This window comes from Protopterus annectens, chromosome 14.part0 (genome assembly GCF_019279795.1).
Source record: "Protopterus annectens isolate FY-2018-M chromosome 14.part0, PAN1.0, whole genome shotgun sequence".
In the NCBI taxonomy this organism is placed as follows: Eukaryota; Metazoa; Chordata; order Ceratodontiformes; family Protopteridae; genus Protopterus; species Protopterus annectens.
In genome coordinates this window covers 770,793,748-770,820,487 of record NC_056748.1, presented here as the reverse complement: position 1 = coordinate 770,820,487, position 26,740 = coordinate 770,793,748, and the positions used below count along the sequence as shown (strand labels likewise).

Here is a 26,740-nt window from a genome sequence, read left to right as displayed (position 1 = left end):
CATCATTCTGACAAACATAAGAGGGGCTCAGAGTTACTCCAACCTGTATCTTTGAGTAACTGGTTTGAAATTTTAAGATGTGGTGACAGTTTAAAGTCTCTTCTGAACATATGGTTCAGTCCTTGAGCCCCAGATAGTTCACCAACTTCCCCGATCACAGATCATTTGCTGTACACTTTGGCCCTTCTTTTTCTTCAAGCCCCCCTCTTCAACAAAGGAGTCCCACAAGGATCCATCCCATCCTCTATCCTAATTTCTCTATGCATCAGTGAACTAGCACCTAACCACCTCAGCCTTCCTATTCTACTTTACACAGACAACATGGTAATCTCAGGTCTGGCCCATCAACTTCTCAAATCCCAAATCTCCTTCAGTCAGATCTCACAAGCCTTAATCAATGTGTTAACCATCACAAACTTCTACATTGTAAACAAAAATCATTTGTAACACCTCAAATTCTCAACACCATCCTCTTGTTAGAGCATTACTCTTCACAATAAAGGCTAAGTAGAAAAGTCTAAACTCGCAAGTATCTAAGGGTATGGTTAAATATCTCTCTCACCTTCCATTATCACATCCAAGTGAGCAAAAGTAAAGTAAACAAACTCCTAGTCTGGTCAAGAAAAATCTCACATTTCTTATCCCCGCAAGGTACATCGGCTTCAAGGAAAAGGTGTCCTTCTTCCACAACTGCAATGTGTCCTCCTCTTTATAGCCTCCATATCCAAAAAGAACTGCTCTCTCAACTCCAGACCATCACAAGTAACATCTCCTGATTCATCCTCTTCCCTCAAGAAGAAACCACAATTTTAATACCCTAGCTAAAGCCAAATGGCTTCTCATCCCACAAGAAATCATGACTATTCTAGGATCCATGATCTTCCAACTGATTAATACAGAATCCACCCCCTTCTTCACCAGCAGACTCATAGAAGGGCAGCCATCATACAGTCTGAAAGCGCTTTCCACCTTGACATCCAGTCTACTTACACTATACACCAAACTAAAGTACACAGGACACGCATTTTCTGTCATGCCAGTCGTAATGTGGGAATCCATCCCCAAGCAAATAAGTGACCCCCTTTCCTTCCTCTCCTTCACAAAAGGGCTAAAGACTGTTCTTTAAACAAGCCAAATGTAAATGCTCCCAAAAAGGAAATGCCATTTAACTCCACCAATCCCCACTCATTTACTTATAATCTCAACTTTAGCCTACTGCTAGTTCTACCCTTACCTTCTGGTATAGTTTGACCTCAGAATATAGAGAATTTCATTTAAAGGAATGTACTATTAAACTATGTAAAAACTTTATGTCTATAATGTAACTTTTTTTCTATACAACGTATAATGTTTCGACATCTGTTATTTGTAATCCCCTTTGCATGTTTTGTCTTTTCAACATAACTCTCTCTCTTTTTCATAACTCCATTGAAACGTGTAGTAATCTACACCAGACTGAGTCTGAAAATGGACCTTTTGGATCAGTGTTCTGCCCCAGTAAGTAAATAAATAAATGATCTTCTAAGCAGAAACCAAGCTACTGCAGATTTTATCTGATAATCTGGCAGTCATGCAAACTATTTGATGGCTTGTATTTCTTGGGATTTGAGCACTAGAACTTTTTCATGGAAAACATCAGAATTCAATATTCAAACTGTGTCAATGACAGAAAAGAAATGACTGTGACTATGCACATTCTCCTGGTTCAAAGCATGATAGCAGTCTATATGGCAGCAAAGGGCACATGTGCTCTCAAGTACTGAAGAATGAAGAAAAAGCAGCCAAGTTGGGGAATGAAAAAACAGGAAATTCCAAAAGATCACCCACAGAGGAGGACTCCTGATATCAGATCTATCATTCTGATATAGAATGCAAGAGAGTTAGATTATAGAAAATAGAAATTACTTTGGGAAACATTGAGGATTTGCAGAATAAGAGGGTAATGAACTTTGGGAGACCATTAGAAACATAATTTACAAAGTTATGGAGGAAAGGTTTGATAACTGAAGGAAGGTGACAAAAGAGAGGTTTGTATCAAGAGGATGAAGGTCAGGACTGGAGTATGTTGGGGAAAACAAAGAAATGGCGTCTGGGAAATAGAGGCTAAGAGGTCACCACTATAGAGTGGACTACAAGTGAGGAAGAGTATATAAATCGATGCAAGGTGTGCGGGGGCAAATCTGGAAAGTGATACAATAATGGAAAATAAAAACATTGTTTTGGTACTTATCAGAGAACAGAACATTTGGGTCTGAAAAATGTCAAGTTCAGAAAAGATTGTAGAGTTATAAAGAAGCTGGGGAGCAAACAGATTCTGAACGAGTCCTCTGTCATTTTTACAACACTGAAGGGTCCGAGTTTAGCTGTGTGGAAGAGGGAGTTTGTTTTAAAAGTGACAGCTGAATTTGATAGAGAATACAATGTAGAAAGCTGATGAGGAAATCAGGGTTTTGAGAGAGGGTAAAGTACAGGGGCCAGATGGCCTACCCCCAAAGCTTCTCAAGCATTTGGCTGATGTATTGGTTGGTTTTCTCGGATTCAGTTTATCTGATCACTGAATAACAGAGTGGTATCAAATGACTGAAAAAGGGCAGAAGTGATGCCTTTGTATAAAAAAGTAAACTCAAGCAGTCAGGAGAACTACAAGCTTACACATTTGATACATTTTGAGTGGAAAACTGTGGAAACAATCCAGAGAGAACAGATGACCAGTTTTTATTTCAATGTATAGCAGACTACAGAGTTAACATCTACAGGGGGTTACGGCAACCATATCACATCATATTGATTTGATGCCGTTTTATAAGTGTGTGACTGTTGAGACAGATACAGGTAATCTGAAAGATGAGTTATATTTGAATTTCGGAAAGATGTTTGACTGTGACACAAAGGAGACTGCAGTGCAAGCTTAATGAGATGATCCAGGTTTATAATTTTATGAAAACTGGTTAGGAAGTGACTGAATTAAAGACACAAGGGATGGTGGTGTGGAGTCTATTCATAAAACAAAAGTTATGTACTTATAGCATTAGATCATTATGATCCATGTCTGTCCACTTCATTGCTAGGACTGGTTGCTGCAGGTAGCTCTTATTTCATCACCCATAGGGCCTTCCAAAGCTTAAACTCCTTTTCTTGTTCCAATAATGTACAATGATACACTTTCTCTTTCTCTCCAGATCCATTTCACTTAAAAATATCTACTTTGCCAGATATGCCAACATATTATATGAGACCACCACTACATAAGATCACACATCATGAGGTATAGAATTACTCCCTACAGACCTCAGTGGCAGCCAACCAGGTCTCACAAGAGGGATGTTTGGATAAAGGAGTGGGAAGGAGGAATGGAAAGTTGAACTGGTTGGATATGGATCATAAAGATCTAATGTTATGGCAAGTACACAACTTTCATATCTTATATGATTCAGTCCATCCACTTCAATGTTAGGACAGAGTCACCAGCTACTACTCTTGCTGGAATCATGACAGAATACCACAAATAATGGTGTATCCAAAGGTTGCCCTAGAGCTACAGATCACATCCAGTTTACAATGTTTTGCAAAAGTGTGCAATACAGCTTATATCACTGTGGCACAACTGTCGTCCATAGAAAAGTTCAAGAAATAGGCTAGCAATGTTGAGATAGCCCTTGTGGAATTAGATTTTGGTTTACCTCACAATGTACTGTTATTACAGTAGCAAAAAGCAATACATTCAGACAGCAACCTCGGAAAAGTGACATTGGACACCTTATGGATTATTCTACCTGGAACAAAACAGAAAAAAAGTTGGTCATCCTTCCTAAAACCTTTAGCACCATTTAGATAGACCTTTAACTGTCTGTGATCATCCACATAATATAGCTTATATCCACCATTAGAAAATTGTGGAAAAACACTGGGAGATTAATAGATTGATTTGTTTACATCTGAGGTCACTTAAGGCAAGTATGCTGGTTTGTTTTTTTAAGTAAATCCTGATTTTGTGATGCACTAAACTAAGGGGCAGAGGAAGACATGGTCTAAAACTCTTAGACCCTTTCTGTAGAAGTAACTACTATCAAAAATAAAGATTTCCAAGTTAAAAAAAATATAGATCAACTCAAGTAAGCAGGCTTAAAAGGAGGAAATGCTAATTTTTGTAGCACAAAGTTTGGGTCCCATGGAGGAATGGGGTCTTTAAAAGATGGTCACAAAACTCCTTAAAGAAAATGTTTACATATCTTCGGGGATGCCAGAGAAGAATTCAGGCCTGAAGAAAGCTAGATATCGCTGCTAATTCTACTTCCTGGTAGAGTAACTGGATCTACTATCAAGCATATCAGCCAGAAACTGTAGCACTGGAGAAACAGAAGCTGTATAAGGCTAAACCACCACGATGGGTTATCTAAATACAACATTTCATTCATTTACCCAAGTAGACATTCCTTGTAGTGGATTTGTGGGCTGCAGCAATGATTTGGACCACTCTAGCCAGGTATGCCATATGCCTGAATATTAATGCAACTGGAGAAACCCCATGGTTAGTTGGAAGGACTGTAGGGTCAGATTATGCTTGCCAGATAAGTAGGACAAAAGACCTTGGTAAAGTTCAAAAGAAAAGGTTCCTTTTTCAGAAAATGCTACAGTTGGGAGAACCATACCAGATGGGGACCAGAAGAGAGCTATGAGGTCTGGCAGTTGGAGCAGTGGATTAAGGTGCTATTAATGAGCTGCATTCTGTGGTCCAGTGGTTCAGGACTGGATTCCCCCAGATGCCAGTACCTAACTGTGTGAATCTGACCAAGTCACTTAGACAGTGCTCCTGGCCTAGTTTAAAAAGGTTCATACCCCAGTTAACAAACACAAAAAACCTTGGCCCTGCTTGGCTTTGTGTATGAAGTTCATGAGCAACAGAAGGGGAAAATATATAATAGTCCTGGTGGCCACTGATGAAACAGATTGCTCCATACCATCTGTCTCTGTGGGGATTAGGGAAAAAAAGCTGCTGTACATGTTCAGGTTGTGATGATAATACCCCCCCCCCCATTATGTGTCACCCTAACATGCACTTTCAGGTGGTGATGATAATACACCATATAAACGTATTACAGAAAGGCTCTTTCCAATGGTGAAAGATCATGCAAGCCATCATCCAACTGGGGGGCTACTTGTGAATAAATCAGTAGACATCTGCTGAGTCTGCTCAGAAGGAAGTTGTCTTGTTTCAGAACATGCATTGTTATCAAAAATCGAGAAGAACTCATTCTTACAGCTTCATGACCACCTGACAGGTGGCAGGACCCGCTTGCCCCTTGGCTGTTTATGCACCATATCATCAGAATTAATGTAAATTGCACACTGGGGAAGGAGATCCCAAACAGCCTACTATAAAAGGACCATCCTGATCTCTATGACATTGATGTGCAGTATTACTTATTGGCCTATCCACATTTCTCATACCATCTGCCCTAAACAATGTCACCTCACCCCTCGGCTGTCTGTGATAACCATTATAATAGGGAGACGAAGAGAAAAAGAGACTGATCTGGGTACGTTTCTGTGTAGCCACCATTGGAATTGCCTGTGGCATGCTCATGAGAGACATATAACTTGAGGCACAGGATCAGATATTTGGGCTCAGTTAACCCTTATAGTCCTCTGCAGTACTTTCACATAATAATTGGCAAAGGGAACTAGATAAAATATTACTACCATGATTCTAAGTACCCTGAGAATTAAGACAGTACCCCAAGAATTAAGATAAGGCTCTACACTGAGAATTAAGTCTGTAGTTGGGGCAGAATGAAACAAAAGCCATTGAGCTGCCACATGTAATGTTTGAATTCTCTCCTCTTCTCTGGTGCATACCTCGCAATTGTCCAGATTTTTTACCTCATATTTTTAGTCTATTCCTCATAAAATTTGTGATTTTCTGGAGAGTTATTGATGACTGAAGTCCCTAAATAATGACAGACATTATAGTTCCAGATTTCTTTTTCTTCAGAAAATGCATGCCAATGCAAAATCTATTATTCTAGCATCTTTCTCAGTTTATAACAGCAATATTAAAAATATGTCCCTATTTTGGGCCTTTGTACTCCCATTATTTTGCATTTGTCCAGATTTCGTGTGCTAAGAGGTTGAGAGGTATGAGGCAGACTAGTTTGGTCACTGTGTTTAAATGGTAACTTATGAAAGCTTGTGCATATAATGGCTCCAACTAGGGCTTTTGTGTTAAATGAAACCCAATGAACAAGAGCAGCTGCAGTAAGTAGTCCCATGTATGAGTCAGCGACTCCTTGGTGGGAGCAGTTAGGAACCAGCTGTTCATGTATGGGAACACACTGATCCCATGCAGTCTTTGGTGAGCTGTTATTGCCCATATGCATTCCATGAATACTGTGGGGGTTGTGGCAAGACCAATTAAAAGGACTCTGAACTGGTCATGAATAGCTTCCACAATGAACCATCATGAGAACGTCTAGGTCACCCTGGCAAAAGACAGGTATCCTAGAGATCTAGACAGCATGTCCAGTGAAGAACTGACTGCACTGTGACCATCCAAAACTTGATTTGCTGAACATACCTATTTAGGACACTTGGGTCTAAGTTAGGCCTAAAGTCCTCTGCCTTCTTTGTTACCAAAAAAAGAACATTAAATAAACCCCAGATCCTCTGTGGTCTGGTGGGCATCTTGGATAGCTTAAAATGCTTTACAACCTTGAGTTTGGCCTCCTCCTTCTGACAGAGTGAAAATTCAGGAAGGGGAGAGAAGGTGGGTTTGGAGAAGAACTGAGAGGAATTTATAGTTTCAGAATATTCCAACCCCAATCTGTTCTGTGTGATGGCCAACCACACTTCTAGATGAAGGGAAGATTGAACCTTGACTCACCTTAGGGATTCTGAAGCAAACTCCCATGGGAGTGCTATAGAATCTCTGGTTTTGTAGACCTCCTCTTCCTCCAGGATGGTATCCATTTGGAAGATAACCCATGGCTCTAAGAATTTTTGTCTGACAACTGTTCAAAGGGAGACTGTTGTGACTTTTTGAACCTCAAGTTCCTCACATTCTTCTGAGGAGTGGAGAACTTGATGCCTGTAGCCACTAGCATTTCCCTTCCTGCTCAGTCTTTTGCAGTATATCCTTCAACTGTGGAAGCATTCCTGGGTTCCAAGAACCTGACAGATTATATTGAAATTGTCTCCTGTCCCTTGGCTGCTGGTGCAGAGACTGACAGCACTGAAGACATTGGTCTCTCAGCCGACATTGATGTCCAAGAGATAAATTTTGACTTGAAGGTGCAGAATCTTAATAATGGTGCCAGTACACATGCCTAAGAAGGGGAAGGCTTCAGTACTAAGGGCTCGAATAAAGTTGACACTATGAATGATACTGAGGGAATCTGAGCCAAAGCCGGAACTGAACTACTGATACTGATATCTTGGGGTTCCTGAGCAGTACTGCCTCCAAAGATTTTGTGTGTGCTGTCCATTTCTTAGTTAGGGGAGCTGTGATTTCATTGCGCAACTGCTGTACAAAGTTTCAACAGGTAATTCCATACATGTCTGATGGAGCAACTGCCTGTTCAGTTTGTAACACCGTGCACAAAAATTCAGTTTTTGTCCTTGGCTTTGCTGTCAGTGATTTTGGATTTGTTCAGCCAGCTGCAGATGTCTATTAATTATTTAGTTGGTATGTCATTCAAATGACATACATCTTCAGATTCTGTTAGTGTCACGCCATTGTGGGAAGCTCTTTTTTTCAGGGAATATGCTCAGACTTGAGGTAAAGGTTTCTTGTGACTACATGGGCTTTATGGAAACATCACACAAAGGTGTAGACAGACATATCCCTTCTATGCTATGGTGTACAGTTTTTAAATAATTTATTTTGTCCAGTGAGCTGTGATAGTAATTATGTTTCAGAAAAAAATGGAATATTTATTTTACTTTTATGTTATAAAGTCACATTTTTCCTTATTTGCTTAAGCATTGCACTATGTGAGTAGAAGTGGGGCAGTACTTGTAAGAGGAAGGGGTTACCTTTTGAAAGCTGGTGGACAATTCCAAAAAAAATTGGTTCTACTAGAAGACAACTGTATGTTGACTAATATCCTTCCAGGGCTTCTGTAAAAGATGTGGACATTGCTGGAAAGAAAAGCACCTCACACGTTCAGACACATTGAGAGGAGCATATTCCACCCATTTAGTGGATAACATACTCTTGCATGGCCCTTCCATATCTTGTTTCGCACTATAAATTATTCATTGGTCAAGGGACTGGATAATGTCAGTAGATTTAGCTGTCATTGGAATCAGCTTCACTTTTCTGACATCTGTTGTGGGGTTGGCCATACAAATTATGGAGGAGCAGAGTAACCTTTGTACCATGCATCCTTCTATCCAAATGAAGCTCCAGTCCTCAAAAATTCCCCAAGTCATCCAGGCAGCCCTGTTTGTCCTGTAGACAACTGGGAGGTGATGCATTGCCTGCAAACAGCATGTCAGTTTAGATGTATCAGTAATAACACAAGTATATTTCTCAGAGTCATCGGAATTGCAGCACAAAAATCACAAAAGCACAGAGATTCTCAAGATTGTCTACTCGACTTTTTCCTCACTCTTGAAATGGTCAGCTCTGAATATCAAAGTACCATAAGATATGAGTGACAGTATTATTAAAATGATATTCCTTTCATACAGTTTTAGGGGATTTGGAATCACATTTAGGATGTAGCCAGCTGAAACAGTGATGTTGGCAGTAATTTTCTCACTATTAGATCTCTTGAATCCTTTATTGTGCCTCTGTTCTTAATGATTTAGCCAGGGATTTTTGGGAATGAAATAAGGCCTGTTAATTGTTGTAACAAACCGCCTAATTTACTTTATTTTTGTGCAAAAGGAGAGCTGTGTTAATAATTAATCTGGCAATACTGAAGCAATAAAACATTGCCTCCTCAACATCACTTGTTTATCAACATTCTTGTTCTCTCACAGCTGGCATTACAAATGACAGTCACTTAAAGAGTCTCCTTTTTTCAGGAAGTCAGGTAAGGCAGATCTTGCAGCCAAATGGTTAGCCAAATCACAGTAGCTCAATTCAGCAAGTTTTTTTATACGAGTCAAGACTTCTAGATTTTTGTTCAATGTCCAAGACTTTTGTTTGTTAGTCATCTTGTCTGGAATATAATCTAGATGTTCTCCTTATGTAGTAAAAAAATCAAATTGAGAATTACATAAAACATGCTGCTATTCATTTTGTTTTCCATGGGTAATGTGGGAGAATAACACTAAGCGGCTTCTACTAAAAGCATTGCCAATGTTGCTTTTTACAAGTCTATCATCATTAGCCTGGTAAGGTTAGTAGTTTTAAAGTAACTGAGGTGGGAAGGGAGGGTTCAAAGTTTACATAGAGAAATATTAATTGGAACTGTGCAATCTTTTAATTATACAAAGTGTGATGAGCACATCATTAGTGTAAGGTCCTTAAAACTGAGACGGACTACAAGTACTACTGTTTCTTGTACTTGGGAACACCAGGCTCACAATGAATTTCTCACCACTGAAACAAATGGAGGGAACACCATTTTTTTTTCTTTTTATTTGTGATATGTGGCTACTTTATCCATGTCTGTTTTATGTGTCCTGCACTGTACCACACACAGCCCATATAACAATAAAGTGGTATCAGTTTATTTTTTGTGCTTGAAAAGCCATAGAAGTAGCCTATTAAGGTAGTATTAGTTTTAGCTTCTGGGTTTTTTGTACTTGATAAAGCCATAGAAGCAAGAAACCTGGACAAAACCTAAAATAATTTTAAATATTGTTCTTATAAGTTTATAAAGTTGTTAGAACAACAGAATTTGTGTTAACATGCATTTTCTGAAGAATATGAAGTCTGAAACTCAAATGTATGTCATTATATAGTGACTTTAATACCTAGTGATTTGCCAGAAAACCATACATTTTAGGAGGAGCAGTCCAAAATATGAGGCAAAAATCTGGACAGTTAAGAGGTATAGAAGTACATCCATGTAAAATAAGGATGCTTGGATATGAAAGGAGAGTAGTGGTAATTTTGTGTTTCAGCATTCAATAGCTCATAGCAGCACAATCCAAGGGCAGTGAAAATTATGGGAATTAAGTTATACTGCTGACCTACGGTGCAGATGGTATGGGACTCAGAGAACATTTACTTAATTATTACTCCCTGAAAAAAAAAACATAGCAAAACCCAGCTGTTTCAAGCAGATGTTTATGTTGAGTTGCTCTTATGTAAGTGTTAGCAACACATACTAATCATAATCGTTTTGACTTGAGTTGATATTCACTGTAGATTCAGGCTCCATAATTTGAGAACATGAATGTAATGAGCTAAATAAATTAATATTATATCACTTTTTAGCATACCTTTGAATGGAACCACATCACCTGTGGTGGCTTTATACAGCAAGTCTGCCATTACTGTGCAGACCTAGTAACTGTAATACTCTGGTAGGCCATGACTAGAAAGGCTACACCTAACACTACCATGCGAAGTAACGAAGGGTCAGGTATGCACTAATAAATGCCTTCTAATGGTGCCTGCTGTCTCTGCAGATCTCAAACACAGTCTTGAAATACAAGTACCCAAGATTAGTTGCTTCATTACCAACTTTATGTTTATCTCCTCTGTCAGAATCTAGTAAAGACCTGCAGGGTATCTGCAACCCACTGCGGAGCTGAGCTTTGGTACTGCAGCATGTATATAATTTAAAGGAGTGATTTGAGATAGCATGATTAGATGAAGTATAAACCCTCAGGCCTCATCGGTCCTCATCTCTAGGTTATTTGTTGAGGAGGAGAAAAATAGATAATTCTTTCTCCGAGACTGCCATCAGCTCTTAGGCATCTGAATAAATCTGCCCCAGCCTTTGGAACTCAGTAAAACATGCCAGTCTTGTCAAAGACTAGAAGCTAGGAATCTGAAGCTTTCCAAACAGCCTTGATAATACTGTGGGAAGAATGTGTAAAATGGAATGTGCTTTGCAACTGTAATGTTTTCAGAAATCTGTATTGTCTTTTTTTTTGTCAGATAGACCTTTTTTTACACTTACAAGCATAGTAAATTTCGGAATAAAATTTAAATTACTCTATGGTGAACTCTGTAAAATACAACTGTTTTCATTCTTAAAATTTGACTTTCTCATCTTAACTGGTGTCATACAATGGACACCCACTGCAATAAAAAAAAAAAAAAAAAAAAAAAAAAGAAATTCTCTCCGATTTTGAAAACTGAACTATAGCTAACCCCCCCAAACACACACACATGTGCACGCACACACAAACACACACACACACACACACACACACACACACACACACACACACACACACGCACATTGTATCAACCCCATAAAACGCTGCGCAGCTACCGAACATGACAGCATAAAGAAAAATCTCAGATGTCTTCACTTATTCAGTGGAAGGCAAATACACACTTAAAAAGTACAGTTGTGTACACTTACCATAAATGTAGATGTTCGAGTGTATTCACTGTTGCAGTCATTACATTTGGGTTATCCTGCTGGCAGGTTGCCCTCAGTCGGCCTGAATTCCAAAGTCTTGGGTCCTGCGTCGGTTGCTGTCGCCTTTTCCCTGACGTCAGGTCGTCAGGGGTATAAAAGATGCAGCCGACGCCATTTTATTCAGTTTTTCTTGCCCCAGATGTCAGGTGCCCCCAAAAGGGTAGGCTAAATTTATGTAAATACAACATACATACACCAGAAATAAGCTTTGCATTCATCTATAAGCAAATACACCACATAGGTTGTATAGATTACAGAAGTAAAGATAAGTTCCAGCAAAAATAAGGGGGATGGCTGGTGGGTAACCTGGACTGCAACAGTGAATACACTCGAACATCTACATTTATGGTAAGTGTACACAACTGTACTATGTTCTTCGTGTTTCACTGTCACAGTCATTACATTTGGGGTGAGTCCCAAAGCTATGGTTGGGAGGCTGGAGCTAAACAACATTAGGAGCGGCTATGAGGCCCTGCAGAACTGCAGTGGCAAAGCCTGCCCTGGATTTAGAGTAAAGAGGCAGATTGTAATGTTTTGTAAAGGTATGCACTGAACTCCAAGTAGCAGCCTCTAAAATGTCTTTGGTTGGTACTCCCCTGAGAAAGTGGCTGCAGCTCTGGTTGAATGTGACCTAATGCCCTTAGGCACTGGTTTGCCATGCTGTGAGTAGCAGAAACGAATGCAGTGACCTATCCACTTTGAAATAGTCTGCTTGGAGATAGCCTTTCCTTGTGATGCTGTGGCATATGCCACTAGTAATTGTTCTGTCTTTCTGAAAACTTTAGTTTTGTCCAAGTAGAATCTAAGTTGTCTGTGTACATCCAAAGAATGCAGAATTTTCTTCCCTTGTTCTGTGGATTTGGATAAAAGATTGGCAAATGAATAGTTTGGTTAAGGGCTACACTGGATACCACCTTAGGCATAAATGTAGGGTTTGTTCTCAGAGAGACCCTGTCTGGATAAAAAATGATAAAGGGTTCCACAGCCATGAGAGCCTGTAGCTCTGAAACTCTTCTTGCAGAAGTTATTGCTAGGAGCAGAGCTGTTCTCCAAGATAAGAATTTTATATCTGCAGTAGCAGTTGGCTCAAAAGGAGGTAAGGTGAGTTTTTCCAAGACATAATTGAGGTCCCATGCAGGTACTGGCGTTCTCCTTGGAGGCCTTAAGTTTTTGGCTCCTCTGAGGTACTGTCTTAATAAAGGATGAGAAAAGAGTGGTGGCTCTGTATTGTAATGAGCCGAAATGGCAGAGGCATGGATTTTAATTGATGAGAAAGATAGGCCTTTGATCAGCATCTCAGTTAAGTACTGCAAAATCTGAGGAATATTTGGGACAGCTGTATCAGTTCCTTGAGCTTGGTTCCAATGGCAAAATCTCTTCTATTTCCCAGCATAGGATTTTCTAGTATTAGGCCTTCTGGCTTCTAAAATGACATCCATCACAGCTTTACTGAGAGGTGTGGTTTGTGTGGCTACATTATCCGCCATGCTGCTAGGTTTAGGGTCCTGAGTTGGCTGTGCAGAATCGGATTGTTTTGCTGGGACAGTAGATGAGGTATTTGAGGTAAGGTCCAGGCTAGGCATTGGGACAACTTCCTTAAGATCGGATACCAGTACTGGCAGGGCCAGTCTGGGGCAATCAGAATCATTTTTGGTTTCTCCTGCCTGATCTTTAGGAGTACCTTGGGGAGGAGAGGTAGTGGAGGAAAGGCATATACTAATAGGTTTGTCCAGTTGAAAGATAAGGCGTCCACTTTCCAAGCTTGTCTGTGATAAGTCCTTGTGCAGAATCTTTTTAGTTGATTGTTTTGAGGGGAGGCAAATAGATCTATGTCCGGGCGTCCCCATTTCTTTGTTATCATGCTGAAGACTTGTGGATCCAGGTGCCACTCATGGGGATCCATGAGGTTTCTGCTTAGTTCATCTGACAGAGTGTTTTCCTTTCCTGGCAGGAATTGTGCCTGCAGATGAACTTGGTAAGTCAATGCTGTGTCCCATAAAGCCATGGCTAGTCTGCACAGGGGATAAGAATGAGTGCCCCCCTGCTTGTTTATGTACCACATGACCGTGGTGTTGTCTGTCTTTATCAGTAGTTGTCCCGGATGAATTAGGTCCTTGAAGGCTGTCAGGGCATTTTGAACAGCTAGCACCTCTTTTTGATTGATATGTAGATGCTTTTAGTTTGTGGACCAGGTGCCCTGAATGCCTCTTCCTGTGATGTGTGCCCTTCAGGCATAATCTGATGCATCCGTCATTAGGCTCTGCCTGGCTGGGTGTAGTGAGAATGGCTGTCCCTTGTTTTGGTGACAAGCCTTTGCCCACCATTAAAACTCCTGTTGCAGGCAGGGAATTAGAGTAATCATTGTTTCCAGACTGTGGCAATGTTGCGTCCAAACACTTTTTAGGTACCATTGAATTTTCCTCATATGCAGTCTTGCATATGGAATTAGTAAGATGCAGGATGCCATGAAGCCCAAAGCCTGTAGAATTTTTCTTGCAGATAACTGGGCCTTTGTTGCCATTTCCTTGAAATAGGTAGTCAGTTGCCTTTGTTTGTCTGTTGTGAGATAAGCCATCTGGGCAGTTGTATTTAAGCTTGCACCCAGGAATATTATCTCTTGAGAGGGTACTAGTTTTGATTTCTTTTTGCTGACTGTGTACCCTAGGCATGTTAAAAGTCTTATCACAAACGTCATATGCTGTAGTAGAATGTCCTTGTTCTCTGCTTGTATGAGGCAGCCATCCAAGTAAGGATATATTTGTATTCCTCTTTGTCTGCAGTAAGCAATTACTGGCGCCAGGCACTTTGTGAAGACCCAGGGTGCAGTAGATAAGCCAAAAGGCAGTGCAGAGAATTGGTAATGCTTTGAGCCAGCCTTGAATCTGAGGAATCTTCTGCATGTTTGTCTGATTGGGACATGCAGGTATGCCTCTTTTAAGTCTAAAGTCACGAGCCAAGCCTTGCTGCCCAGCATGGGCAGAAGCTGCTGTAAGGTCAACATCTTGAATTTTGGTATATCCAGGAAAGTGTTTAGAATAGATAGGTCCAGTATTGGTCTCCATGCTTGGTCCTTTCTGGGTACCAAGAACAGTCTTGAATAAAATCCTTGTCCCTGCTCTTGCTGAGGCACTTGTTGAATAACCCTCATGTCCATGAGAGCTGCGACTTGTTTTTGAGCCTCTGCCCATTGATTTATTGGCAGGTCTGGCCAACCGTTTTCCCTTGGTAGGGTATGAAAATGAAACTTGTAGCCTTGAGACACTATGTCTAGAACTCATTTGTCCTGGGTTATAATGTGCCAATTTTGAGAAAAAAGTTCTAGTTTTCCCCCTAAAGGTGCTACCAGAAGATAAGTGCTTGGTGCAGGCAGGGGGAAGTCACTGGGACTGTTTCCTGTATGATTGTGATTTGTCTTCTCCACCTTTGAAGGTAGAGGCACTCCACTGCTTAGACCTGTAGGATCCTTGCTGCTGTGATCTGCCTCTAGGGCATCTGGATCTGCCCCTTTGAGGTCTGTCTGAGACTGGAAAGGACCAGTTCTTTGTAGGCCGGTGTCTGCTAAATCTAGGTGGCTGTACCTGTAAGAAATCCTTGACCGTTTGCATACATTTAGCTTTGTCTTCCATTTTCTTTAACACCTCTTCTGCCTTAACACCAAACAAGGTATCATGTTGTAAAGGAGCATCTAATAATTTTGCTTTAACATGGTCAAGCAGATTTTGTTCTTTTAACCAAGCATGCCTCCTAATGACAGAACCCGTAACAGTGAACCTGCAGGGGGCCTCCAGAGAATCAAAACCACATTGCAAAATATGCTTTCCAACTTGTTCAGCTGTATGCAATAAATCCTGTATTTCTTTGTTTTCTGCACATTCAGAATTTGCCATCATTTCCTGTTTAAGCAGTGTCATGATATATTGCTAATATTTGAGCATATGAAACTGGCAATTTAAGGCCCTTATAGCCAAAGTAGCAGATGTGTAAATCTTTTTTCTCCATCTATCCAGAGCCCTAGAATCCCTATCAGAGGGGGTAGGGTTTTTTGCAGTAGAAGCCTTGACCCCTTTTGGACCCTGAGAAATAGTTTCCGGGTCTGCAGTAGGGTTTTTGAAAAGGAATTTATGAGAGTCAGGGACCCTGTAGTATCTGTCCGGCTTAACAGGAGCTGGAAGTAAAGAGTCAGGGGTCAGACTGGACTCCGAGAACACATCATCTACAATGTCCAACACAGGTGGAATAGCTAGAGGCCTGTATTGAGGAAGAAGTAAAAGGAAGTCTCTGAGCCTTTTCTTAGATTCTGAAAAATCTTGGCTCTCCCAGTGGAAGTGCTCCCTCATGGTATGCAAGGTTTCCCCAAAAGAGTAGTCCTCAGGAGGAGAAGCTGAAGGAATTGATTCTTCAGCATCAGAATCCTCATAGGGAGGAAGAGAATATTCCTGATCAGAAGAGGAATCAGAAGAAATTGAAACCTGATCTGAAGATTCATAGTCTGTCTCTTGCCTAGGCCTCTTATCAGGAGGGGGATGGGAACCCCTGATCAAGGTAATTAAGTCTTCAGCCATTTTGAGCATCTGTTTTTTGGGCATGGAGGCCTGTCCTTGTGGCTGGTGAACTTGCTTCTTTGTCTTTAAAGGTGTTTTAGTCTTTGTCTTTGAAGTTGGTTTAATATATAATTGTTTAGGTCTGAATACACCCTCAGAAGCTGATGCCTGCTCAGCGGATCCGGACCCATCTGAGGGAATAATCTCCAAGGCTCCAATACCTTGAGTTTCCTGCGGCCTGGCCGACTCCATGTGGGAGTCGGTAGCGGCCTGCGACTCTAAAGTAGCGGGCATCATGGGCTGGGAAAACACCTCACTGAGAACCGGCGACTTGCTTAGAAGCTTCATCATCGGTTTTGGAACTCGGTTGCCTGTCTTTTTCTTTGCGTTTTTTGTGAACTCCGGTAGTCGGATGGCTATCCGACGACATTGTATAATTAAATCTTCGCCCAAAATAGCTTAATACTAAATCGTACCGATGCTTAATAGTGTGTTGGTTAAATCTAGCACAAAACTGACAACTAGCAACATCGTGGTCAGGGCCTAGGCAAGGAATACAGTAAGAATGAAAGTCCTTATGAGGTATTTGCTTCCCACAACAAATACAATTATTAACTTTTTCTGACATCGGTCTGGAGCAAGAAAAAAGTTTCCCCAAAGGGGTACTTAGCTTTTAATGAAGACTTCGGATCTGAAACTCGAACACGAAAATCTCAGGAGTCGGCTGACCGGCACTTGCGAACTGCTTCTGCTTCGGGCACCGTGCAGCACGAAAGACTGAATAAAATGGCGTCGGCTGCATCTTTTATACCCTTGACGACCTAACGTCAGGGAAGAGGCGACAGCAACTGACGCAGGACCCAAAACTTTGAAATTCAGGCCGACTGAGGGCAACCTGCCAGCAGGATATCCCAAATGTAGTGACTGCAACAGTGAAACACGAAGATCATATATTTCAAACAAAATCTGCAAAAAAAATTAATATGTTTCTACTAGTCTCCCCCTCTAATTAACCTTAATAAATACATTTGACCTATTTATTCTACCTTTACACATCACTCATGGTACCAGTCTTTTCACATACTTTGCATATTATATTCCTTTTGTTACTTTCCCTCTTTATAGTATAATTCATCCATTAACTGCTTTACATCTCTAATTGCTGGAGACACAGCCATTTTAAACCTCCTAGTTATTTTATGTAACCATCATAATAATATTTAAAATATTTTTGTTTTCATTTTCAGTGGACTGAACTTGTCTATTGAATTCCGACAAAAACAAATCTGAGTAACTGGTACCTCTCTGTATTACCCTTCTGCACCAAGTTTTGCAAATCCTTTTTGAAGGTTTTTAGCTTGAGACATGGCCAAAGCACATTTCCAAGTTCTTTTGTCCCCACTCCAGTAAGTAGGGCTCACTTCTGGGAAGCCAGCCAGTTTGTTATAAAAGGGCATAGACGTATTTAGTAAACACTTCTATGGAGAGATTCAAAATCTTTTTGACTCCGTCACATATCTTGATAACAGCAAATCCATGGCCAAGTGGGCAACTCAGTTCCATTTTCTAATATATTTTGCTATTCTCTTAATGTCTCATTACCACCCATTTTAATGTCCTTCAAAGCCTTATAGGTCCTGTTTACCAATCCTTTAATTAAGGGAGGCTGAGTTTTCATCAGCTCTTTTTGTCCCCTCAATCTAGCAATTTGTATTAAACCCTCATATTCCAATCTAAACATATATCATAATGGGAATGTATTACTTTTTTTTAACACCAAGCTCCCCAATCATTAATCCAACAAAGCTGCTCCCAAAAAATCAGCTAAGTTTGCCTTGCCATCTTCTTTCTCTGCCCTGTATTTGTTTTCATTTATTTGGTAACAGGTTAAATCCACTGGACACAAAGACTGTCTGTTTAACTGAGTTCTTCACAATCATAAAGTAAGACAGTAACGGTAGAGAAAATCAAACCCTGGACTACAAGAAGGAACTCGTTAACAATTCAGACTTAATCCCTTGAACTATTTGTCAGACCTAGCATCTCATAACCTTAGTAGTCTGTGATTTCCGCCATATACCAACCCCATCCTACCTTCATGCTAAGCTAATTTTTATGACTAATACCAGGATCAATCAATGATGCATTTCAGGGGTGTTAATCTGCTTCAACAAGTGCATCAGCTGTTTAAGTCACATATGGAGGTTCTGCTGCACCCCCTCATTGCTACTCTTACAAACCCCTCGTGGTTATCAAATGTTACATTTTTTTTTCATTTAGTCTCATAAAACTGCACTTTCATTAAATGAAATATTCAGCTGTATAGCCCTGACATAATTTGATGATCTAGTAAATTTAATTTTCATAGCTCCTGGGACACTGTTAGCTTCACCTTTGGTATTCTAGACTTTCCTCCATTATGTATAAAAGCCGGCTTATTTTTAATGCCTTTTATACAGTGGACGGAAGAAAAACACAAAATAATACAATGCCTGTATTCTTTGGTCTAGCTCCACCCCCCTAAATTTTCCAGCAACTGAAGTCATCCTTAATGTTTTCATAAGTTCTTTGCAAGTGTATGCTACTAAAGTCTTAACCCAGCCATTAAGTAAATCCCTAGGAACATCAAAGTTTGTGATATCTTGTTACGAAGAGATGTCTTTGGAATCTCATCTGTATATTGCTAAAATAATAATTTCAATAATAAAATGTCATAGGTTCATAGTAAGGACTACTCTAGCTGGGACTGCAAGCCATTTTAAGACTAACCAGTTTTCCCTTTTGTGCTCAAAATAACCTAACCCAGTTTGTTACAGATTGGCCTTAACATTCCATATTTGATAATTATATATTTATCCCTAATGAGAATAACTGGGATCATGCAATAAATAATTTGAGGGGATCCATGCAGGGATAAAGCATTTAGGAGCTGCATATGTCCATTATACTAATAATGGACAGTCCTGGGGAAAATGTTCTGGTTGTCATTCACAGATCTAAGCTGCACTTGAAAATGGAAAGGGATGAACTTTGTTTTATGTAGATGGGGAGTCTGTTCCACAGCAGTAGTATCCTCTGTGAAATATACCTCTCTCTCCAAACTGTTCTGTTGATGTTGCAGAAGAGGTTTATAGGATCATAGGAGGTTACTAGGCTAATGGCCCTGAGGTCCTTCCAAGTCTAGCCAAGAGATTATCGCCAAAAAGAAACCTCAGTCAGCACCTGTTGCTCCTGTCAATGAGGGACACAGGTGGAACCCCTGGGACAGATTTGTGGTTTCCCATCCACTCATCAAGGTTGCACTTGAAGAGGGTCAGTGAGTTACTCTGTTTGACATGTATGGGAAGTCTATTCCAGAGACTGGGCAGCCTCTGGGAGACAAACCTGTCTCTCAGCAGGTTTTGTTGATGTCACATATTAGATTCAGGCCTTCTGAGCAGGTAGTGCATGAGGAGTTAGACGTACGGATATGCAGCATCTCTAGTAGGGCAGAGTCCGAGATTGCCTTGTAGGCGAGACACAGATCACCCCTGAGCAATCTGTACAATACCGAGTAGCGTGATAGTGATTTGAGCCTGTCTGCATAGGACAGGTGTTGGAGATCTCTAGACTGAGTAATTCTGGTGCCATTTGACTTGCTGATGTCATGAGAAGAACCAGACGAAAGGAACTAATGTCAAAATAATTGTGTCTGTTCCTCACCACCTATCTTATACCCAGCTCATCTTAACCCACAAAATCATCTATACCCCAATGTCTCCTTCAGTCAAATGATAAAAAAAAAAATGCTTACCATCTACAAACTACAAAATGCTGCTGAGGTCAATCTCTATTCCCACAGAGTAACTAGAACTTGGAATAAAATTCATACCTTCATTTTTACAAAGCATTACTAAAAGATTTCTTCTCTGCCTCCTGGCTTTGTCCCTGCTCCTCATCTGGCACATAGTTTCTCCTAACATCCTTCATCACCTTCTTATACACATCCAAATTACCATTCCATCGTTACTTCTCCATTAACACTTAAACTTGCTTAGCTTCTCTAATGCCTCAGTCTAATATATTTCTTAAATTACTCCTACCTATCTTATACACCACCTTTGTATCTGTAACTTCAACACAATTCTGTATATTAATGTTTGTGAATATCAGTACAAATTTTATTATATTGACTACTATACTATGTATACACTGTAACTGCATTATAAAATTTGTTATTGTAAATATTGATTGTATTAAATTATCTTGGAACTTTTCTACCAGGACCTCTGCTGAAAAGGGGCACCTGTGCACAGTCAGACTTTCCCAGTCAGCAAAATAAATAAATAAACATTAAAGTCAGTAGAAATAAGAAAAAAGTATTTTGGCTTTATTAGTTTTTATTTCTTTTTTAAGCTTCTCTCCTTCTACCTTTTTGATGTTAAGTTCTTTTATAACTTCCATTTTCTCAGGTTTCCTTAAGTTGACTCTTAAGAAGGAGTACTTGCAATAATTTTAATTTTATTGTTATGGCCTTAATGAACTCAGAAAAGTGCTCAAAGTTATCAGTACACTGAGGCATCATGGAGAAGAAATATGCTTTAAATGAAAATCTGGGTCCATATTAGATAGACAAAAAGTCTAAATATTGAATGGCTTAGTGATCAAAAATGCCATTCTTCGGAATCGCTATTGTGAGATCACGGTACAGTGAAGATCGGAAAATTTGCCGTTTTCTCACTGTAGTGCGATCTCTGAGATGGTATATGTAATTAGTGGGGTGTGGGGGGTGCAGCACTCCACAATACCTATTTTGAAGAACTACATTTTCATCACTAAGCCAGTCGATATTTAGACTTTTCATCGATCTAACAGGGACCCGAAAATCTTTGGGGGTATCTGTCTCTCATAGCCATGCTTATTCACATGTGTATTTAGCTGGGAATGACATTGGCTCATAAATCTGAAATGATTAAAAGAAATTACCCGTATTCCTGAAACAGTAAAACAGATATTCAAGTGAAAATAACAGATGACCATCTGAAATAGGAAACCCAGTCTAACAACTATAGCATTTTGGGACAGCAAGAAGAATTGAAGATGGAGTATGTAATAATAGCTTAATATACTGGCAAGCAGCAGTTGATGACAGCGGCACACTGATATGGGCAAATCCCACCTCATGCCATGGAGAAATAGAAACACTGAAAAACAGGCCAGAAATGTTCAATGTGGGTCATATAAGACCCACTGTTACACTGCTACAAAAGCTCCAGTAACTCATCCAGCAAAGATATAAAAACCTAACATTGTGACAGCATTAACACATGATGAGCACAAACAGGAGCAATGCCACAAGAGAATATTAAACTGGCACAAAATATATTAGCAGCTTGAGGCACTAGTTACTAGTTCAAATCGCTGTGCATCTAGGATCAACTCTCTCTAAGCTGCACTGCTTCACAAAACTTAAGCAACAAAAGAGAACTGTAGCACAAATTTCTCAATGAATGAGAACAGTTGATAAAAAGCCACCCAACTGTGGTCATTATATGACATTTAGAAATTGGACCACATCTAAGCTGATATAATAAAAACAAATGCAACTTATATACAGATTAGGATACACACCCACCTGAATAGGTTTCTGTTAAAAGACTTTGAAGATCCGTAGCCTTTATAGACAACTTCTTCTCTGATTGATATCGAGCTTTAAACTCAACTGCTCTTTTATCATCATTAAAGAGGCACTCACAAGCTGACCATGGAGTGGTATGTAGCTCTAGGTCACCTGATACAGAATTTGCAAGAACGATAAGGTTTCTAAAGTCCCACAGATGGTCTGTAAACAAGAAAATGTAAAATCACTTCAACAAGGCACTTCAGTCAAAGCAATGTTTTATTAAGAAGTAATGCAACATACTGTAAAACTTACAAATAAAATAATTATCACAATGATGCTCTTCAGATCATCTGTTCAAGTTACATCAACGTCGTTATAAAACAAATATGTTTTAAGGCTAGCCTTGTTACAAAAGGAAGAGTAGCCCCTCAGCTACTGAGACAACAGTTGTACAGGATCAGAGCAATGAACCAGAAAACCCAGCATTCCTGAGAATTTTAAAGACCCCCTGGACCCCCGCCCCAGACTGTTACTGGCTCAGTAGGCAGGTAGTAGGGTTTGAACAGGTCTTTTATATCATCCCAGATCATGAAGGGCATGATACGTTAGTGGTATCAACTTTGTGGGGTTCAGCAATGAAAGTGTATTGCTAATGCAGTACAGCAAATTGGGGCTGTATGACATACTGTAAGTGTCTTTGCAGTGGTATTTTGTATTAAAAGAAGACAGATGGAGGTCAAACCAGGCAGCACATCATAAAATGTACTAAATAACCCAGTCTGGATGAACTACCACCAGGAGCTCAGAAAATGGCATAACATGCATGACCCTGCATATATTATTTATGTGCAAAAAGGATGCCACCTATTTCTTAAGTGACAGCTCTTCATTTAGCAATGCTGCACAATTATTGGTGCAGTGCATCCTTCATCCAGCAATACTGCATGACTTTCATTGTGATGTACTATGCTCCATCTTCATCTAACAATACCACATAATTATGGGTGCTATGCACAATGCTCCATCTTCATCCAGCAAAATAACATGATTATGGGTGCTATGCACAATGCTCCATTTTCATCCAGCAATAATGCATGATTATTGATGCTAAACACTATGCTCTGTCTGTATTAAAAATAATGCATAATGTTCCATTTTTATCCAATGATATTGCACTATAATCCATGTAATGCACTACGCACCATCTTCCTCCAGCAATACTGCATGATTATCTGTGCTATGCACGATGCTCTGCTGTACTGTCCAGAAATCAATTAGGATAAATAAGAATAACTAAGAAATGTTCAAAGGAAGAATATGCAACACTGGCTTTAGTTTTTCCAGTATTCACTTTCACAGATTAAAACACAAGTGGAAGGACCAAGGAAACAAACTGCTGCAGGTAAAATCCAGAAGAACTTTAATCTAGAAACTTTTTGAAATAAAAACTTGTTTAAAACTATGTTTAAAACTATGAAATATAAGCGCTTTCATTCACAAAAATACATGAACTTCATCAGATAAACATTGCTGGAAATACACACAATTTGTAACTTTTGTGTTCAATCACATGACCGCTAAGCCCCCAGGAAATGAAGCATCATCTTAAAGGAGCCACCACAAAGAAATTCAGTCTGTAGCACTGAGTCAATTCAATTGACAAAATTTGCAAACAAAGAAAAATATAGTATAAAATGCATTCCCTATAACATCAGAAAAATGAAGACAAAAGTATGTAAAATATGACACCTGTATTTAGCGCTCATCTTTCCAGTGCTTTTAACTTGAGCAAACATGCTATTGAAACATGTTCATTGAGTCCAGACCACTCATTGGCATTCAAACGCAGCTGCCAATATAGTTCATGTTTTTCGAGTAATAAGGTCCATGGACTTTCATTACTGTTGGAAGGCATGTGTTCCAAAACATAACATTTGAACGTGTGGTGTGGGTAACATTTTATGTGTTTGTAGAGGGCATTAGTCTCTTTTTTCATTCTGATTTCATACAAATGTTCATATATTCTGTCCCTGTTTCAAAAGCAAAGGAATGAGAGGTAGTAGAGGAAATGCACAGACCGATAGACTGACCCAGGGGAAGGACAGGGCATCCACTTTCCAAGCCATGCAGTGATGCTCCCTGGTGCAGAATTTGCTGAGTTGATGGTTGGTGTGGGAGGCAAAGAGGTCGACCTTGCCCCATTTCTGAGTTATTAGGGTGAAGGTTCTTCTGTTGAGCTGCCACTCATGTGGGTCCAGAAGATTTCTGCTTAATTGGTCTGCCAGAGAGTTGAGAGAGCCTGGTAGGCTGTATGCTAAAGGATCATGGCCAGCATGCATAGAGAGTAGGAGTGAGTCCCTCCCTGCTTGTTAATACACCACATCACAGTGGTGATGTCTGTTTTGATCAGGAGAGCCCCTGGGGAGAGATGAGGTTTGAAAGCTATCAAGGTGTGCTGGGCAGCCATCATCTCTTTTTGGTTGATGTGCAGAGGGATTTGCTGTGGGCTCCATTGGCCCTGAATGCACCTGCGTCCATGTGTGCACCCCAAGCATAGTTTGATGTGTCTGTGGTGAGGGTCTGGGCAGCGGGGAATGGTGACAAAGGCACAACCAAAGAAAATATTTTCTGATGCAAGGAATTATAGGTATAAGAGTTTCCAGGTCTTGAGAGTGTTGACTCTAAAGGCTTTTTAGGTACCATTGAAGTTTCCTCATATGCACTCTGGCACATGGCACGAGTAGTATGCAAGATGCTATGAACCCAAGAGCTTGCAGGATTTTCCTTGCAGACAACTGGGGCCTGATGGCTAGTTGAGAGAAGTAGGCTGTCAGGAAAATTTGTTTTTCTGGTGTAAGGAATGCCATCTGGGATGCTGTATCCAGGCTTACTCCCAGGAAGATAATCCTTTGGGTGGGCACCAGTTTGGATTTCTTTTCATTGACTGTGTACCCTAGGGAGGTTAGGGTCTTTACAAAGGCCAGTTGCTTGAGCAGCTTTTCCTGGTTGTCTGCCTGAATAAGGCAGCCATCCAAGTATGGGTAAATCTAGAAATTCCTTTGTCTGCAAAAGGCAATCGCCAGAGCCAGACATTTTGTGAAAACTCGGGGAGCAGTAGATAAGCCAAAGGGAAGTGCAGAGAACTGAAAGTGTTGAGATCCTGCCCTGAAATGGAGATATTTCCTGCATGATGTGGAGGTAGGCCTCTTTTAGATCTAGGGTGGCTAGCCAAGCATCCTTGGAGAGCATGGGTAGCAGATGCTGGAGGGTGAGCATTTTGAATTTTGGGATCACCAGGAAGGTGTTTAGAATGGAGAGATAGAGGATGGGGTGCCAGGCGCCCTCTTTCTGGGCACCAGAAGAAGTCTGGAGTAGAAACATTGGCCTATCTGTTCTGCAGGAACGTGCTCTAATGCCCTCATAGAAAGCAGGGAAAGGATTTACTTTTGAGCTTCTACCCACCGGTTTGGAGGTAGATCTGGGAACCCTTTGGGGTCGCAAGGGTGTGGAAGGAAAATGTGTATCCCTGATAGACTATGTTCAGAACCCAGTGGTCATTGGTAATGGTGGCCCAGGTGCTTGCGTGAAAGGAGTTTTCCTCCTAGGTGTAAGTGAAGGTGGGCAGAGGGAGGGGGTGGGGGAGGTGAGTCATTGTGAGTTCTTACCATAAGGGGGTGGCTTAGAACTCCCTGGTTTTGCAGTGGAGGTAGTCCACTGCTTAGATCTCTGCATTCCCTGTGGTTGCTGTCTGGGGGGGGGTCTGGTTCCCCGGGGCCTAGGCTGGACTGGCTTGGAGGGAGCAGGAAAGGACCAGTTTTTGGTGGGACAATGCCTGCTGAACCTGGGTGACTGGACCTGTAAGAAATCCTTAACTGTTTGCATAGATTTTGCTTTTTCTTCCATCTTTTTTAAGACCTCTTCTGCCTCAGTGCCAAATAAGTTTTCTTTGTGCAGGGAGCATCCAACAATTTAGATTTGACATGGTCTGGCAGGGGCTGTTCCTTAAGCTATGCATGCCTTCTAATGACAGATCCAGTGACTGCTACCCTGCAAGAAGCTTCTAGGGCATCAAAACCACAGTGCAAGGTGTGTTTAGTTACTTGAGTTGCAGAATACATTAACTCTTGCAATTCTTTAGATTCTGCCAAAGCAGGAAAGGAAGACATTTTTTGTTTGAGGAGTTCCAGGATATGTTGCTGAAATTTTAGCATATGGAACTGACAATGTAGTGCCCTGATAGCAAGAGTAGCTGAGGTGTATACTTTTTTACCCCATATGTCTAGTGCTCGGGAATCCCTATCTGAGGGGGTGGGATTCTTAGCAGAGTTTGCTTTAATCCCTTTAGGCCCTTGAGAATTTACCCCAGGGTCAGCAGTAGGATTTTTAAAAAGAATTTTGTGAGAGTCAGGGACTCTATAGTACCTGTCTGGTTTTCTGGGAGCAGGAGGGAGGGTGTCAGGAGTCAAGCTGGATTCCAGGAAAATATCCTCCACAACCATCCAGGACTGGGGGGATGGCCAAGGTTTTGTGCTGTGGAAGATCTAGGAATTCCCTGAGTCTCTTTTTAGACTGAGGGTAGTCTTGACTTTCCCATTGGAAATGCTCCCTTAAGGTATGCAGGGTTACCCCAAAGAAAAAATCCTCTGAGGGAGAGGCTGAAGGAATGGAATCCTCTGCATCTGAATCCTCATAAGTAAAGAGGGGTTGCATGTTTTCATATTCAGAAGCATCAGAGTCATCTGACTCTTGTTCAGACGGAACTACAGGGGACAGATCTCTTTTCCTTTTGGAGGGGTAGCTTGGCTTCCCCTGATCAGCATGATAAGGTCTTGTACCATTTTAAGCATCTGAGACTGAGGCAAGGAAGCAGGTGCCTGGGAGTGGGTCATCGGTTTCTTGGGGTAGTTCGTACCCTATGCCTAAGAAACTCAGTTGTTTTCGTAAGAATGGTAGTCGCGAAAGAAGACATCGGTTTGTGTCAGGTAGTGTGAAGGACTTCCTTGGAAGCCGGTGCCTGCTTAGCGGCTCCGGACCCATCCAAG

The 26,740-nt window shown here is 40.7% G+C and overlaps 1 protein-coding gene across 1 annotated transcript in view; it reads right to left on the bottom strand.

Moving 5' to 3' along the window:
- The window catches only part of SHLD2 (shieldin complex subunit 2), a 355,664-nt gene that overhangs the window by 163,769 nt on the left and 165,155 nt on the right, over positions 1-26,740 (bottom strand). Inside the window, exon 5 of the mRNA XM_044056504.1 lies at positions 21,711-21,917. Within this exon, the coding sequence (XP_043912439.1) occupies positions 21,711-21,917 (207 nt within the window). The remainder of the gene's footprint in view (positions 1-21,710; positions 21,918-26,740) is intronic.